This window comes from Anser anser (assembly GCF_964211835.1).
Source record: "Anser anser genome assembly, chromosome: 4".
Lineage (NCBI taxonomy): Eukaryota > Metazoa > Chordata > Aves > Anseriformes > Anatidae > Anser > Anser anser.
Window position 1 is genome coordinate 14,804,189 of NC_139724.1, and position 14,124 is coordinate 14,818,312.

Sequence of the window (14,124 nt, forward strand, 5' to 3'; positions counted from 1 at the left end):
AAGGACTTCATCCCCAGCTTGGGGGTTTCACGTGAGTGCCTGAAGTTAGGCTGGATGAATACAAGTGTAAGGGATAAATATTGGGCACGTGGATGTAGCAAATAAAATCTGAGAGGGAGAAGAGATGTGCCTGCACTCCCTCCGTGCATGATTTGTCCTGTTAATGCAAAATTGACCTCTATGGGGGTCTTACCAACCTGCAACATGTGCAAAGGATCTCCTACCCTGAAGGCTGAACTACACAGCAAGCCCTGTGGCAGACAGGAGAAACACTGCAGTTCTGTGGGGCACTGGGATTTTTTCTGCTTTATTCCAAATCCTCTGCACTGATTCTGCATGCACACTGGCTTTCGGCACGTGGCTGGAGGAGCCATTACCTCCTCCAAAGCACCAAGCATGAAGCAACACCTTTCCCATTCTGCCTCAACGTCTGCAATAACCTAAGCTCAAGTAAACCCAGATGCAAAGGCAGGCTTGGGGGCAAGTTTTAGTAAGAGGCAGGAAGAAAGTACAGAAAATTACACAAGCAAGACAAGCAATGAAAGATGGAGCATAACCAGCAGCCCCAAGGTATTTACCAAGTTGCTTTAGCACTGTCACCCCAACTGCAGTCATACACCCGTGCAAAAACCAAGGGCACGTTCACAAGGAAGAGTCTCAGCCAGGGAGCCTGTCCCCTAGAGCTGTGGGTTTGCCGATGGTCTTCTGTTGGCAATGGCTTGTATCTACTCTTATTTCTGTTACAGTAACCTTGAAAAGTATTTCCACACTTTAGTGGGCCTGACTGTCCATTTGGCTAAGCCTGGGTCTACTCTGCAACCAGCTAATCCAGTATACCTCAGCAGGGCCTGTAGCTCCTATAAGATTACTAGTAGGTTTGTTTTTTTCATTTGTCAATAACCTTGAACAATAAACCACTACTATGTTGAGAGGACAGCTTGTCAATTATTCAAACTCAGGCATTAATTTCTGTGAGTGAAGGAGCCAAAGTACTGGCTGCCAATGTAGCGACGGTAAGTTTTAGTCCTGCCTGCGCTTGTTATCATCAATACAGATGCTAAAAGAGAAACTGCTGACTGCAAACAAAGGGGAATGGTTTCCTTTCTGCAGCCTCCTCACTAGTGTTTTTTAACACTTTGTTTCCCTCCCCAGCTCCAACACACGAGGTGAAAAGGATCTGGAAACTACTTACTCTAGGGTCACCTGAGCCACGGCGTCCATCGAACTGTATCCGTTCTCCATGAAAATCTCGGTGTACCGGCCCATTTTGATGGCTTCCAGCCACTCACCCACTGACCTGTAGGCACCGCTCCCCACCGGACTGTGTTCTACCAACAGATTTGATACTCTGAAGACAAAAGGAGAAACAAGAGAAGCAAAAAGAGTCAGCATCATGATCCACCCAACACGACACAATTGCTCATGTTCTCATACAGTAAAGATGGCTCTTCTGTGGCATTTTCAGTGATTGCTGAAGCCCAAATCCTCCCAGCAGGCTCCTGCTGAGCAATGATTTTTCTGTCTCATACAAAGTTGTTGACTTTACCCTGGAAGTACAGCACAACTGAAATGAGTTGGAGGGAACCATGCTCTTATGAGCCCCATGTGGGATTTCCCAAAGTTGTCAGTTTTACCACTGTTTTCAGAAAGGCCAGTGCAAAAGCTTCCAAAATCTCCCAACCGTCTTAGTCAGCGGAATAAAACTAAATGATTATGACAGGTTAGCTAGGCAAGATTTCACTATGTATCAAATACATCGCTTCACCTTCAACTTCGCCTGCTTTTCAGGGACTGAAAGCAGAAGAGTTGGCCTCAGCAGAGGAGAGGATTAGCGTCCGTCCCCGTTACTTCTCACAAACAAGCAGGCTCCTTTTCTACGAGACACTCCCTGGCACTCTTCCTTCAAGGTCTTCGGTCTCACTATTCCTACCCTGTTTTCCTCCTCTTTCTTTAAAGCTCATAATTAACTTAAGACAGCCCAGAGCCTGGAAACCAAAACCCAGATTACATTTCCCAGCAGCAGCCGTCAATGGCAGGCTGTTGTTAACACTTCAGGGGCTGCTCCTGCAGAGTCAGGCCAGGATTTTGGATGCAGGCAGCATCCACCAAGCCCTGCAGAGAGCAGCAATGCTCCAACCACGCGTCAGCCTCCCAGTGAGGCTCCTGCTCGGCCCTGGAAGCAGAGGGAGACTCCTGCTCCCATATCCTTGCTCAGACCTCACAGCAGCAACTGCTACCTGCTCGGTTATGCTGCACACGGAAGCAGCGATTCGGGCAAGATACAACCCTTCGCCGTGGCAGAAACACCAGTACAATACCTGGCACGAGTGACCCGTGTTGTGTGCTGGTCCACCACTCTACTAATGATGCGTGGAGTGCGAAGGGGCTTGTGCAAGGTCAGCCAGGAGAGAAAGCAGATTTCCCCCGTTTTGTAAACCACAACATCCAGCGCACGTAAGCCTTGCATAAAGATTATTACCCACAGGTAAAAGTGTTTGCTGGGTCAGCCTCTGACTGAGAGAATTACACTGGAGAGATTTTCAACTGGAAGGCGAGCTAGGATATTATATTGTTATAGCACTTCAGGAATCTTCGTATATTTTATGATCACATTAGTATTATTTGTTTATTTAATAGCAATGCTGAAGGGTCCAATAAAATGTGAGCACTTGCAGTACCAAGAGCATAATGGCTTCCCATAACGTTTTATACACATGAGGAATTCAAAACTCCTAAGCAATCATAATGAGAAGTGGAATTTCATTACTAATGTCAGGAGGTACCTACTGATACGCACACACTGTAATGTAGAGAGTGAGTTCCTCCCTTATTTGCATTAATGAGAATTTCCATAAAGAATACATTTCATATATAAAAAAATCCTTTACAGCTGCTGTATGTTGAAATTATGATTCATTCACAATTACTGTGGTCTGGGCATGGCAATCTGTGATTATAGAAACACAGCCCCAAAGCCTGGCTGTTCAGGTACTCCATCCACCCTGAATATACCGACAGCGCCTTTGAAAAGGAGAGGTTTGGAATTGCACGGACCTGTTAGTGGAATAAAACATCAGCAAAGTGCTCAGCAGCTCAAGGAGATGGTTTACTCCCTATTTTCAGCTTTTCCTGCCTAACAGTTTGGTACAACAGTACATACCACTACTTAACAGGCCTTAAGAATGACTGTTCTGAACTGAAAATAAAAAAGAAACATCCCATTCTGTACTGCCATAAACCTCTTCCTGCAGGTTTGCTGGGACTAACGTTACAACTAATTGCTAATACGAGACATTCTTCATTTTCTTCTTCATATGGTTAATGATGCATGTAAAATAGCCTGAGGAATCAGATCTATTTGGTATTTAAAAATGAAATTGTGAAGATTTCATGTTTCTTTTCTTCTAATGTATGACATGTCATGCATGGGAACATGTCTTTTTTTTTTTTAAAATCCTCTGAGAATAAGCTTTTCTGATGGGCCTCTCTCTTCCAGTGTTAATAAGGGGAACTCCACTGCCATTAGTGAAGCAGCAATGATTTATATACATCACTCCTTCATGACCTTGTGAGGGACTGAGTGATTAGCAGCACAGATGGCTCAGAACTTATACTTGTGTGCTTATGATGAAAAAACAAAAGCCTCTCCAAGACTCCAGTGTGGTGGAGAGACCACTGCTAAAACTCACTAAAAATATGAATATCTTCATTATTTTTTTTCCAAGTACAGTTTAATTTCTTGACTGTACTTCCCCTTTTGTAGCTGTGTAGCTAGTGAAACTCAAAATGAATTGCACACCGGCTGCTTGATTCATTTAATGTGGTTTTAGCAAATCATTTGTGTGTGGCTCTTTGGTAACCACAGAGATCCTCTCGCAATTTCAAAGACTGTCAGAACTGGAGGGGGCAACTAACGTGCTTGCGAACACTTGCGGGAGGATGCACTTGGACATCTGGGAGCTTTGCACATCCTAAGTTTCCCCCAGAGACTCTCTCATTGGTATTACAAAGATAAAGTCAACAGGCAGATAATTTGAGAGGTGTTTACTATCTACTTCAGTAGTCTACTCAGTCCTGCTCTCTCTAACCTTGGGGTAGAGCACAGGTAGCTTTATCATAGACCTATAAATAGTGCTGAAACTCCAGTTTCTGAAAGGCAGGCCACAGTAATTTTCTTTGTGGCAGCAGCACTACATTTATAGAGTAACTGAATTGCTGACCTGCCTGCCAATTTAAACAGTAAAAAGTTGATTTGGGAAAACTCCCCTGGACATAATGAAGCTGGAGGAACATCCACCCGCGGATGTGCGCAGGCCAAATAATAAGTGGTAATTCAACACCAGGGGTGGGTATTCAGACAAGAATCTTGCTCTGAGAAATGGTTCTGGCCTGATTTTGTACCTGCTCGATGCATTAACCAGCGTCTTCAAGCTGCTTGGGTTACGGATGAGTTTGTCCAACATGCTGACAATTTCGTCAAACTTGGGCCTGCTGTTGCGGTCTTTCTGCCAGCAGTCGAGCATTAGCTGGTAGAGAGCAGCAGGGCAGTCCATGGGACTTGGCAGGCGATAGCCTTCCTCCACGGCTTTAATCACCTGCAGGAGACAAAACACAAGGCTGATAGGTTGCATTCCTTCCTTCTCTTACCTTTTTCCCAAACGCAAATTGGTTTGAATAGACAACTGGGGTCCAGCAATACGCTCACACACAACCAATTCTTCCCCCTTTCTGCATACAAGATGCAAACCAAGTAAACTCTGTTATCTTTCAATTTTTCTATGGAATGGGTCGAATAACTCATTTTCAGTCACTGCAAAATGAGCCTGGAAATTCAAGGCAACCAGTGGGTCAGATCTCAGGTTGCACTTGTCCAAATCTCGGGTGAGGTCTGTAGGTCACACCAGGAAACTCCCAGAGCCTGCTGTGGTCCACCACCAGCACCCTATGGGGCTTTCTGGCATCATCTTGGAGCGCAGTGATTTTGTTTATTCAGATGTTGGCTTCTTTTTAAATGAAAAGGCATGTGCTAGACCACAAATTTGTATTACAGTAATAAAAGTCTGACTGTATTTCAAAAGAGACTTTGAATGCTAATTGATGGATGGATTCAATGCAGAGGCAGAACAACCATCTCATATATCATTCAAAACTGTCTGGGTCTAGCTGTTCTTACTGCATCCACATTTCTGCCAGGAATTTAAAATGTCAGCCTAAGAGTATGTAAATTAAAAACGGGAGGGTTGTTGCACTGATTTCAAGCACAACCCATCTATGGTTCTACATTTAAAACAAGTGGTATGCACATGTGCCGCCTGCACTCCTGAAAGGCACAAATGAACAAATGAGGGCAGAACTGAATAACACAACTTGTTTTCCCCAGTTTTGGACAGATTTACAGCAGGGCTCCAAGCCCAGCAGTGCCCGTTTTGAACCCTTAACCACTTTGAGAAGAACGCAGCTCTTGTTTCGGTCCACAGAGGTCTGTGTCCATGCCAGGAGGGTCCTAGCAGCCTATCTTCACAGCCTCTACTCCCAAGCCTCGCTGCCCAAATGGAGGCGGACACAGCTATTGCAGATGGGGAACGTTATGTGGAAAGCCACAGCGCTTCGCTGCTCAGCTCCAAGGACTGCCTCCAATGCCATTCATGCTGGGCACTGTCTCATGATTTGGAAACATCCCGTGTTTAAAAAGACGGCTCTGTGGTTAGTGTGTAAGTTGTTTTCTTGATCTTTCTATCAGTCAGAGCCACATCAGGATGGCATCGCTTTTCAGAAGGCTCCAAAATTCAAGACCACGTGCATCACTTTCAAATCAGCCTCCACCACATGGCTTTTTGCCACGTGGAGGAGTCCCAGGAATGAGCAGGCTGAGCCGCAGCAGTGGGAAACTGGAATCCCCTGAGGATGTATGTAGCAGAGAAAAAACTACGTGAGGCTTCGTAATCTTCTCAAAGGGTGCTGAGCATATCCGAAGGTCTGGCCACAACACCTGCAGTCCTTCTGCGCTCTGACACAGACCTATCTAAAATTTCATCTGTCGGGGGAGCAGTTGCACCGCTCTCTACCCAACCTGTGTCTACAAAGCGATTTCATCTGCAGACTGCTCACAGCATCAAAAAAACAGGCCCACCGTACTATGCTATATGCATTGTCTATTCCTCACATCACGCTTTTCAGCTGGTCCCTGGCCCCAAATTTACAACCGCCCTATAAAAAGCCTCAGTGTGGCACAGCCACGAGAACATTATTTGCTGTGTCTGCATATGTATTTATAACAATAACGGATCATCCCCCAGCTGTAGCAGAAAGAAAATAGCAGCAAGACGGGTAGCAGACCAGCTGGCACCAGCTCAGAATATCTGAACTACATCTGCAACGGGGTTATGCATGCTTTATATTCCTGGCAGTAACATCACAATCAATAGCGTTAACTCAATTTACAGGATGTCATTCGTTCTGGTGATACAATGCAAATGGTATCAAAACACTGCAAGGGGCTAGGATGCTGAAATACTCCCTACCTCTCTCTGAAGGTGCCTTCAGGGTCTGGCAGTAACAGGAGCAAAAGAATGAAGCAAATAAAGACCTGTAGCAACCTTGCAAGCAAACTCAATACTTAGAAAACAACAAAAAAAAAAGCACATTTGCCACTTCGTTCATTGGTGCCACTGCTTTTTAAGACTTGAAGAGCAAAAATTTGTATATAAAAGGAGACATTTTGTGCCCCTTTTACCCTCTCTGGACAAGCACCCTTCACTTATGGATCCAAGTGACTGAACTGGGGATGTTTGGAAAGGGAAGACCCGAGACAGTCTATTCCAGTAAACCAAAGTAACTCTTTTAGCTCCCTGTTTTCATAAAACCACCGGTCTGAAGACTAAAAAGCAACCACTGTGATCATTTAACTTACCAACCTGTGTAACACAGGCCACAAAAATCCTCTCAATTCCTGCATAAAAACCTTACCGTGTGGTGCAAAGCTTATTTTTAGAAAGCCTTCTAGACACCAGAACGACTTCAAAACATGGTTTGTAGCTTTCGAAGTTACAATGCTGCCTGCCATTTGGCACTGCACCTCCTTTAACAGGGGCGAAAGTAATCTGGCTGAAATATGGTGAGAATCGTTTTGCTCGCTGCTGACAACGTGCTTTAATTAGAAACTGTACAACAAGGAACTCTTGTGCAATGGAGTCTGAAATTCATGCGAGCAGAGCTCCGTAGACCTCCACAGAAAAGCCAACACCACACCTAACACTGCTGGTTCTTCCGCCAGTGCAAGGAGGGGAGGAAAGGAGAAGAACAGGCCTTTAGAGGATGAAGGAAGAAGGCACAAATCTCATGAAAACCATTTCTTTGCCACAGCACTGGATTGTGTTTCCTTGGCTGCCGCCATCCACACGCACGTATTATAGGGAGAGAGAGAACCTAAGCAAAGCCTGATCAGGAACTGATGATCACAAACATCTCACCAGTTCCTTGCTTTCTGCTTGTAAAGAAAGCATTCCCCCATCTTCTTCTTCTTCTCAGGTGGGAAATTCACCCTATGCCCCACAGAATGGACAAAGTGGTATCTGTGGTTTGGGTTTTTTTGTTTGGTTGGTTGGTTGTTTTTTTTTCCCCAACAGTTCTGCAAAGTGTAGATGTTTAGTGTTACTAACCAGACAAGGGACCCTCCTGGCCACAGAGAGTTATCTCACTGGAACCAGCCAGGATTTCAGCCTGGCATTTACGAACAGCATCTGTACCATGCTGGTGCATCGGCACTGAAGGTTGTTACAGTGCTCGGTGCGACTGAAAAAGCTTGGCTGCAAATCACTGCGCTCTCCACCCAGGGTATGGAAGAAAGCCTCCGTATTTGATTGAGATAAATCCCTGAGCAGATATGTGCTGCTTTACCAAACTCCCTACAAATGTGACAGCCTCAGCGGTGCAGGAGCGGTGGGGCATTCATGCCAAACAACACACTCATCTCCCTGGCAAGAAACGTGGTGTGACCGTCTCAAAGGCACTGCTCGTCTCCTTGCCTGGACTCAAGGCGAGCAGTCGGGATGAGACAGCAGCTCCTGCGTGTGACAGGTAGTCACAGCCACTGATGGCAGAGGCTCACATACAAAACAGAGGAGAAACAGAAGGCTCAGCCAGAGCCTCCGCTGCCAACAAAATGGCAGAATGTCAAGGGGACAGGGATGCTGTTCAAAAACAAAGGATGAAACATCAGGCATTGTGCTGGGGACAAAAGCAGCCCACAGCAGAGCAAGTACGTGCTTGCTTTGCCCAGCCAGGAATGGCGCTTCCAGGGGTGGCAGGACTGCAGAGACGAAGCAGGAGGGATGAGGAAAGGCTCTGTTTTCCATATGCAGAGTGGCTGCGTTTTTTCCCCCATCACAGAGCTCCTCTGGGGGCCTTGTGTGCCACACAGCGACCCCCTACGCCATGCACTAGCTGGCGTCCTGAGAGAATTCCACATGCCCCACTTCTCAGAGATGTGAAGAGGAAGGGGAGGCCCCAGAAAATCTGGCAATCCCAGGCTTAATTTTGTTTTCAGGATCAGATAAAGACAGATGCTTATAGTGAGCTCAGGGTAGGAGGAAGTCTTGCAGTAGGAACATGAGATCCTTAGGTAGGTTGGGAAAAGAGCTAGTGTAAGGAAGGTGACAGTGTCCCCAGGCACGCCACTGTTTGGAGGTGCTTCAGCGGGTGACCTTGAGGGGGAACAGGGGCCCAGGAGCAAGGCAACACACCTGGAAGGGTGCTATACAAACAAATGAGAGCTGGCACTAACAGAGACTCAAAGACATTCACAACAGAGAAAGCAAAGGATGGGGGGGAAAAGGAGCAAAACTGCTCTTGAGATCAGCAATGCAAAGATGACCGAGATTCAACTCTGTGCACTGCCAGTCTGGACTGCTATCACTCGATCAAATCACCCAGCTTTTATGCAGCAAAACAAGCCCTTACCATAGCTCTCTCGAGTTTCTGCTTTACGTGGCAGCAGGGGTATGAACACACAATTGAAATGCTGCCAGTTATCAGCATCTATCCCCTGGCAGACCTTTGTCATTAAGCAGAGCAGGGACAGGCTCCAGCTCTAACAGCATTAGTGAAGCTCCAGCAGTCTGCTGGGGGAACCAGGCTTGCCTCCATGCAGACACATTTCCCTCTGCTCTGGGCTGCTGCAAAAACAGAGCATCAAACGGGAGGATGGCTTTTGCCTGGCGCGGGGAGCAAAGACATTTTTACAGCGGCTGTCCTCCATCCCCATCCTGTCTCTCTGACTGCAGAACGAACACTGAGCCCTCAGAAGTCCCATCACGCGGCAGCTCTTGCACGTGCTTACATCTTGGTTTGTCATTTCCCAGTAAGGTCTCTCGCCGTAGGACATCACCTCCCACATCACGATGCCGTAGCTCCAGACATCGCTGGCCGACGTGAATTTCCGGAAGGCGATTGCCTCAGGTGCCGTCCATCGGATGGGGATCTTCCCTCCCTGGAACGAAAAGAAAATAAATAGATTGCAGAGGAGGGCAGATAACATGCAAAAGAGGACAAAACAGCACTTCTTACAGCACCGAGGGATGTTATTTTCTCTCTGGAAAGAGACATCGAATTTTAAAGTAAATCTGTTTGACAGCATGGGGCCCCTTTCCACATTATCTCAGCCCATAAGCATTTGTAGGCTGCCTACTAATTGGCTGTCCTGAAGGTTTGTTGTTTGAATGCTGTTTGAATGCCGGGACATGTATAGGATCAACATCTCAATTATGTTGCACTGGTTGGTAGGGGAATACAGTTCCTCCATTTCTAAGAGCGAGCGGGGGAGGAACAGACAGCTCTGAAGCCAGGGAAGACTTTGATCTAATGAGAGCTTCATGCAAATTGCTGCGGAAGTAATGCCTTTTTTTTTTTCCTTCTTTTTTTTGCAATGCAGTCCCAAGCCTGCAGAGAGATCTGCACAGTGGGCATGGAAATCTGTGTGCGTGAAGACCAGCTTGGCCTCGGCTGCGGGACTGAAAACAGTGCCACCTCCCCCAGATCACTATGGTTTATCTTTTGTACCATTTATTGTCTAAGTACTATTACTCGGGCATAGCGAGAGCTGTCAAATGTGCTTTGGTAGTTCCTTTTCCCCTTTCTGCCATTTCAGAAATCAAACTTCAGACCAGTTCTGAGAAGGAAGGTGGGGGGGAGGGTTTGGATTAAGAAATATTTTTCTCATTGGGTTTAAAGAGTTGTCTCCCTTGATTTATATCAAAATGTATTTTACTGTGAAGTCTTTCCCTCTCAGTGCTGAGCTACATATTGCAAAATCTCTCTGTTTGTTATTAGAAAAAGGTAGAATTTGGAACACATTTAAAAAGCAAATTAGGAAAAGTCCTGTCTTCCAATAATTATTTATTCACAGGCTTATCAGTGCATGCCTTAAGTGAAGGGCCAGATTCTCAGCAGTGCCAATTAGCACACAGCAGCACGTTGCAGACGCAGCGGGGCTGGATGAGAGCCCTCCAGCCTGCAGGGAAGCTCTGGTCCAGCCGCGTGCCGAGCCCCGTTGTGGGGCTGCTGCGACTGCCAAGAGCTGAAACATCTTTCCCAGATTGCAAAAAGCTCTGCAGGAAGTGGGAATGTGACCCAGAGAGCTCCCATCACAATACCCTCGGAAAAATGTGTTAATAGGCAGCACTGAGGCGTGCCAACCTGCCACGACTATCAGAGGCTTTCTCCAGAGCCTGTGCTGGAGGGGATGGGTCCTGTGCAGCCCCTCTCCGTGGCACCAGGGCTGCGTGGCCTCATGCTGGGACAGGTGAGATGATGCCCAGAAGGGATGGATCCTGCCACAGGAGAAGGGGCAGAGCACTGAGGCTGGAGCAGCCCTTCCTCAGGCTGGGGAAAATTACCCTTAATGGGAAGGGAAAACGTGCCTCATAAACAAAAGGCATTATGTGCTTGCCAATGTTTTAAATGGGTTAAATTATCCAGGAGACCGTGTTTAATACCTATATTTATACCCATATTTAGGTACCTAAGTAAAGCACCCAACTCTTGCTCTTCCTGACCTTCAGTGTTCACCAGAGGTGACAGAACACAGCTGGGAGTATGACTCTTTTGCAGAGTTCACTATTTGACTCACGTTCCCCTAAGTTCTGCTTGCTTTGGCCATCCTCACTATAAAGGTGCAGACATTTGCAAAACTGATCTGATAAGAATGAGCTGATAACACCTGGCCAAACCCTCATGCACAGTTTAGGGGCTCTAGATTTGTAGAAACCTCCTGGCCAAAAAGCCTGAATACCAAAATGAGGCAGGGAATACATTTTTCTTCCTCTGTTCACTATCCCCATAACTCACCCTGGTAGTGTATGCTGCTTCAGGGTCATCTTCTAGGACTCTGGAGAGGCCAAAGTCGGACACCTTGCAGACTAAGTTGCTGTTGATTAGGATATTCCTGGCAGCGAGATCCCTGTGCACGTAACCCATGTCAGACAGGTATTTCATTCCTGACGCGATGCCTCGCAGCATCCCGACCAGCTGAATGACCGTGAACTGCCCATCGTTCTTCTGCAAAAGCAAGGAGACACTGGATCGGCTGAACGCCTCTGCACCCTCAGCATCGAATGTGCACAAATAAAAACGCAAAGGCAAGTCTCCAGGGAAGAAAAACGGGGAAATTAATAATTCATTACTCTCATGCTCTGACCATGAAGCTTTTCAAAGTTGCATTGTTTGGATAAGCATCTCTAGAGACAAAGCTAAGGAAATGTAGTTCTTTTAACTGGAGATCAAGGAGAGAGCTATTTCCAATAGTGACTGATGAAGAGATTGCTACAGGGAGTGAACACATGTAGCTCTGTGCACAAAAACACCAAGGGCGGACTATCTCTGAGTCAGCCAACTGAACAGTGCCAAGTTGCTTCTCAATCTTACCTGCAGAGGTCCATGTGTGAATATCTGGGGTAGGGGCTTTCCCTTTGTTACTATACTACAGTCCCAACCACGTCCCCTATCCTCCCTTTTCTAGGTCTTAAGTTTCCTGAAAAGCTTTGACATGTCTGGGTTTTGCCATGATGCAGCATGGATGTGCTCTTGAAATATCAACAAGTTTTGCAGGATGAATTGACCATTTTGATGCAGCAGACTGCTTTTGAGAATGAACACAACAGTCTGCTATTTCTTGTTACCTGTTTGTATCAGTGCGCAAACCATGCCTGTCGTCAGCTGTATAAATAGAGGCCAAACAGGTAACCAAGTTACTCCAGCCTCCAGACAGCAGTAACGGCTGGACGAGCACCCAGCAAACATCTTCACTGATGCTAACCTTCTGCAAAGAGCACCAACTTTAACCAAGATCCCCCTGGTAATAACGTTACCTTTAAAAATGTATCCAGAGAGCCATTCTCCATATATTCTGTCACTATCATTACTGGTTTGCCTGGAAACAAGAAGAGTGCAAGATCATTAGCGGTAATTTACTTAAAAACATGAACAAAAATATGGTCTTTTCATAATGCTTCTGATGTGAATATACAGCCACGCAACAGTAAATCGAAAGTGAGACGCTACTGTCCCAGCAGGATGCCCACACTTTTTGCCCACAGGTATGGAAAGAGAGAAGAATCGAGGAGGGGAAGAAAGGGAAATGCTCTATTATGGACAGGGGATCAACTCCTAGAAGGGCTGGATGACATTTGTGGAAGAGGTTGTGAGCACCAAACACTGCGTGCTGGGAGACACAAGCAGCTTTGCTGCAACTACAATTTCAGGAAGCTCTTTGCTGTGCTGATTCCTTTTTTCCTTCCCTAAATAATAACAAGATCTCTTCCCAAGATGTGGACTGTACTGATTCAGTGAGGTAGTAAAAAAATAAAATAAAATAAAAGTTCTTAACAAAAGACCTGGCATCCTATTGTTGACAGGAATAATAATGTTTTTCCAAATCCATTTGATTAATTTTCATGCCCGAGTCATTTTAATGGTAATTATATATAGTTTTTGCTCAGTTTTTATATCTAATTTCTCGCTAGCTTGCCACAATGGCATAGCAATAATTAATGTGGTGTGCTCCAGCCCTTGTAAATTCAATGAAATCTTATAAGAACATGTAAATTATTTTTTATTTAAATCAATTTGCATTAGCTAGCATGAAGCACAGACAAAAGAGAAGCTGTCAATTATCTGTAAAGTGCATTATAAATGTCTTTTGTAAAAATGATCAACGAGAGCTGCCACATGTCATAACATGCACGTGAAGGTAAATGCTCCTAAAAACCAGTTCAGACTTTACCACTAAGATTGATCTTAATCTTCCCACTCTCCCTCTGTGTTAACTGTTTGCCTAATTTACTGTTTAATTATCTACATAATAAAGATAATTGTGAACTTGTCAATCAAACCACTCATTGTTGTGCAGATACTACCTTCGCAGCAAAAGGGACTTGTGCAGCTTCAATTATTTAAGCTAATACCGCAGCTATTGTCTGAACTCAAAGCTTGCCAGAAGTATTATTTTTGAAATGAGAGATGCACCTTGGGGCCACGAATAATATCCTGTGTCCCAGACATTACGGGCCCCATCTTCAAGGATGGCAGACTCACATCCACGTGGAGCTGAGCACACAGAAGAGCCTCCGTGGCCGAGGAGATGCTGTGTACTATGCAAGGAAGGAGACCCCACATATGTACGTACCCTCTTTCTACGCTGAACAAGTGTTTGGTGATTGCACCTCTTCTCTACCAGAAGTTTGCCCCCACCTGCAGCAGTGCAGCTTCCCGTTATGATAATCCTGAAAAGCCACTGGAGTTGCAATGAGGCGAAGCTACTGCTTTTAGTCTGTATGTGCATTGGCAAGGCATTTCTCTGCATTGTAAATGAGTGATTTAAGGTAAGACCCAGGTTCCTTAAGTCACCTGTCATAAAATCTCTGCAGAGACGGTGCTGCTATTTATGATGTGCCCCGTCTAACGCCAGACTGCAAACCGACTGTACCGTGGGGTCCTTATCTCGAACACCTAAAGGCAGCACTGCAGCATGACTGTCATCTCGTTATGACACCACCCTGAGGGACCTCCTTCGAGTTCCTGCCTTGGGTTTCCATCCGAGAAAAGAAAAGAAGACTTCTGGCACTTACGTTT

At 45.8% G+C, this 14,124-nt stretch overlaps 1 protein-coding gene across 16 annotated transcripts in view; it reads right to left on the reverse strand.

The window, feature by feature from the left end:
- EPHA5 (EPH receptor A5) overlaps positions 1-14,124 on the reverse strand; it is a 199,918-nt gene that overhangs the window by 10,415 nt on the left and 175,379 nt on the right. For all 16 annotated transcript variants that reach the window (XM_083832668.1, XM_083832662.1, XM_083832673.1 and 13 more), the window contains 5 exons: positions 12,363-12,424; positions 11,344-11,553; positions 9,338-9,487; positions 4,402-4,595; positions 1,193-1,348 (listed from right to left, as the gene is read on the reverse strand). In XM_083832668.1, the coding sequence (XP_083688794.1) occupies positions 1,193-1,348; positions 4,402-4,595; positions 9,338-9,487; positions 11,344-11,553; positions 12,363-12,424 (772 nt within the window). The remainder of the gene's footprint in view (positions 1-1,192; positions 1,349-4,401; positions 4,596-9,337; positions 9,488-11,343; positions 11,554-12,362; positions 12,425-14,124) is intronic.